General features: G+C 40.9%; 1 protein-coding gene across 1 annotated transcript; it reads right to left on the bottom strand.

Moving 5' to 3' along the window:
* Positions 1-673: 673 nt before the first annotated feature.
* Positions 674-2,951, bottom strand: LOC134661752 (protein SERAC1). The gene has a single exon (XM_063517935.1). It carries the CDS (start codon positions 2,923-2,925, stop codon positions 691-693), a length of 2,235 nt encoding a protein of 744 aa, XP_063374005.1. The 5' UTR covers positions 2,926-2,951; the 3' UTR covers positions 674-690.
* Between the last annotated feature and the right edge of the window lie 708 nt (positions 2,952-3,659).

Below are 3,659 nucleotides of genomic sequence, written 5' to 3' on the forward strand. Positions count from 1 at the left end.
AACTAGTACTAATGTCGGACATTCCATAAGATTACCTGTGTTTGTGACGCCACTTAATTGGCAACGTGCGAAGTCGGTGGAGGGGGACTCCACCGACTTCGCACGTTGCCAATTAAATAGGTAGACATTACAAAAACGTGTCAAATTGTTTTATTTTACTTACCTATAACGGTTAAACATCTAATCCTTAAACTTAGTATTATTATAATAAATAATAACTAAATAGTATAAAACAAAGTCGCTTCCCGCTGTCTGTATGTATGCTTAGATCTTTAAAATTACGCAACGGATTTTGATGCGGTTTTTTAAATAGATAGAGTGATTCAAGAGGAAGGTTTATGTATAATTTGTTAACCTTTTCGACGCCGTGTCAAACACAAAAGCTGTCTCTCAGACGCCACGTCACCGAAGTGTCAAAACTGAAATTGTACTTTATGCATATGCACCTAGGTCTATGTTGTTCTGTGGTCTATGACCGATTAATACGTCTTTGGCGTTGGACCTGCGGTGCGTATATATCGGTCATTGGCGTCCAAAAGGTTAACTCGTGCGAAGCCGGGGCGGGTCGCTAATAATAACAATAAATTATATATGGTCAAGCGTGAGTTCGTCTTAGGAAGAAACCATAAACATACTAAAAAAAAATTCTAAAAGTATATAAGGAAAGCATGTGTTTTCATAACATTTATTCTAATCAGTAAATCCATCAGTAAACATATCTAATAATAACTGTTCAGACCAGCGTAGGCCTTCATTACTTTGGGAGCCATTGAAAGCTTCCATTATTTCCCCCTTTTTTCTTTGCAAGGTTTCCAATAACATGTTAATAAACCATTCTATATTGGTATACTTTAGTGATACGTCTTTGTTTGTCACCCTAAGCAGGACATCCAACAATGTCGTATACAAAATACTTTGCCTAGTTGCAGGCTTACATATACACAAGTGATCCACAGGCAGTTGGTAGAAAGGTCCTCTTCCTAAGTCAGCTGACACAGCCTCAACAAAATTTACAGGAACCTTGAATGCTGTTACCAAAGTAGGTAAACTTTCTGCAAAACTGATAGTTTCCCAATTATATCTGTCAGCATATTTGAGGAATAATTGATGTAGTTCTAATAATACTGGCGAGTTTTCTTGCAGTTGGCGCACATCCGTAGATGGCCACAACACTGCTGCCGCAGCTCTGGGCATGGTTGCGAATGCACTCCCCTTATGGGGTGTGCTATAGAAAAGTACTGCTTTGGTACATTCACAAAGTTTGTTAGCTTTGGGATCCTGGCTTTGAGCAGCAACATTCAGCACTTGTTTTACTATGAGCCCACCCATTGAGTGTGCTAGCCACACTATTGGGGTATTTCGGCTGCCCACTCCGGCATCAATTAAATTAGGCTGTAATTCAGAAGCCCGAGCTGATATATCAGAAGCCTGTAAAGGACATCGTTCCAGCCAGTCTGATAGAGAGCTAAGATAATTTACACCAATGATCCTAAGATTATTACAATCTTGTGGAAGCCAATCCTTAGGCCAACAAGAGGTGTACACGCAGCGGTCCTGCCGCTCTTGAATCAGGCCTATGCGCTTATTTTTTACAGTGTAGAAGGAAGCACTTGCATGATCTCTTTTGGAATCAATAGGCAGATCCTCTAGGACTACTTCTATATTGGCAAGCAAAGCTTCATCTTCTAATTCTATTATTTCTTCCATTACCTGTTGTAACTCTTGATCTATATATTTTGGCACAGCATCACCACACTCAAGGTCAGCCAAAGTCCCTTCTAAAATACCGAGTGGCTTACAGGACTGATCTCTTTGCCTCCAGGTCACAAAAACACCACCTCTCAAGCCATGAACCAGTAGTGTATCACATATCGGAGTTGCAGTATTTCTATACAGGGGATGTAGTAAATATAACCCTGGCCGGTAACAATATTCCCCAGACAGGTTTGCCAAGCACACAGCTGCAGAGCTTGATAATCTGATGTCTCCTGAATGTAATAATCTTGCTAGTTCTCTAATCAGACCATTTTCAAAGAATGCAGTGAGTAGACTAGTATGAACACTTAAAACAGTAAGAACTTTTAGCACTGCAAGATCTACATCGACATCATTGGGATGCCTTAACAACAATTCAGCGAGACAGGACATTATGCCCATATTTGCCAACAATTTGGCCGAGTGATCTTCTTCATAATTCTTATTATTAAATAAGCTTAGATGGTGATGCAAAGCATCCAAGCACATCAAGCACAGATCACGTTCACTTAAAGTGTCTGGCTTAGCAGGAATACTGTCAGCCTCCATTGCTTGTTCTTGAACATTAGCAAAATACTTAGATAAGAAGTGCTGTATACAACTATGATGCTGACGATTCTGGACAGCTAAAATAAGTTCATGGAACTTATAGGAGAGTAGTTCCGGCGCTTTCGCGGCCTTCCTCACGTGTATCGGCGGAGGCAAGAAGTAGCGCAGGTCGGCGCCGCGCGTGCGCGCCAGCAGCACCGCGGTGTTCTTGTCGATCGCCTGCGCAAGTTTCAGACAGTCCCATTCCTTGTTGTTGTTGAACGAAGCCAACTGTACCAGCGCGATGTTTCGCTGCTCCTGATTCCCGTGTTTGCACAGCCATAGTAATCGCCACGCCAGAGAATGTTTCAAACTTTTCCAAATACGATTCCACCCCACTGACTGCCTATTAGCTTTGTCTTCTTCCAACCTCACGGTCAAATCGTAGCTGGGGTCATCTATGTAGATGTACTCGGGGGTGTGTTTCTTCTCCGTCACGAGAACATTAGAATTCACTATTTTTCCAATGGATTTATATGTTTGCCGGAAAGGATAGGCGACTAGGAATCCACTGCATCCGAAAAATGTTGAAAATTTCAATATTTTTAAAACTATTTTTATGCGATCGTGCATATTCATCATGAGATCTTTAATATGCCGTGTATACCGTAAAATACTGAAGAGTTAGCTTATAAATCATATTTCAAAATAATATTTTGAAATGTTTGAAATATCTATTGACATTGACATTTCGTTTGACAGCAGTGACAGCTGCATTCATTTAATTATTGATGTCGTAATGATGTCGTAGGATCATAGAGATAGAAATGCACGGACCTAGAGAACTCGCGCACGAGTGTGGAGGGGGCTTAAAGTTGGTTTAAAACCCTTGATAAATCTTACCAAAGAAGACAAAAATTTTTTTTTTTTTTTATAACCCATAATCATCTTACTAAGTTCAAAATCCTAAATAGTCTGTGCGGAGTCGTGGAATGTATGGGCACCATACGTTACATTCCACGACTCTTCTCTTTCCGAACAAACTAGGTGTAACCGCGTTCTAAAAAGTAACCTAGACCTAGTGTAGTCTAATTCCACTGAAGCGGAACAAAATTTTAGGATACTAGTTAGGACGACAGAATTAAGTATCAAGCGTTTTGTTACGAGTCCTACGACCATAAAAGCCATAACAGACTACCGCACCTTGTAGTAGTTTAGTTATGGAGTCGTAACACACTACCGCACAGCACCAAGTTCACGGTGTGTGTGAAATATTGCAAACGAGAGTCTATAGATTCACGACAGCCGCACTTGACTTCACAAGATGGGCCCCCACAAAAAGCGACATCTAGGATGGCTCAAGGGCAACACCGGTG

This window comes from Cydia amplana, chromosome Z (genome assembly GCF_948474715.1).
Source record: "Cydia amplana chromosome Z, ilCydAmpl1.1, whole genome shotgun sequence".
Lineage (NCBI taxonomy): Eukaryota > Metazoa > Arthropoda > Insecta > Lepidoptera > Tortricidae > Cydia > Cydia amplana.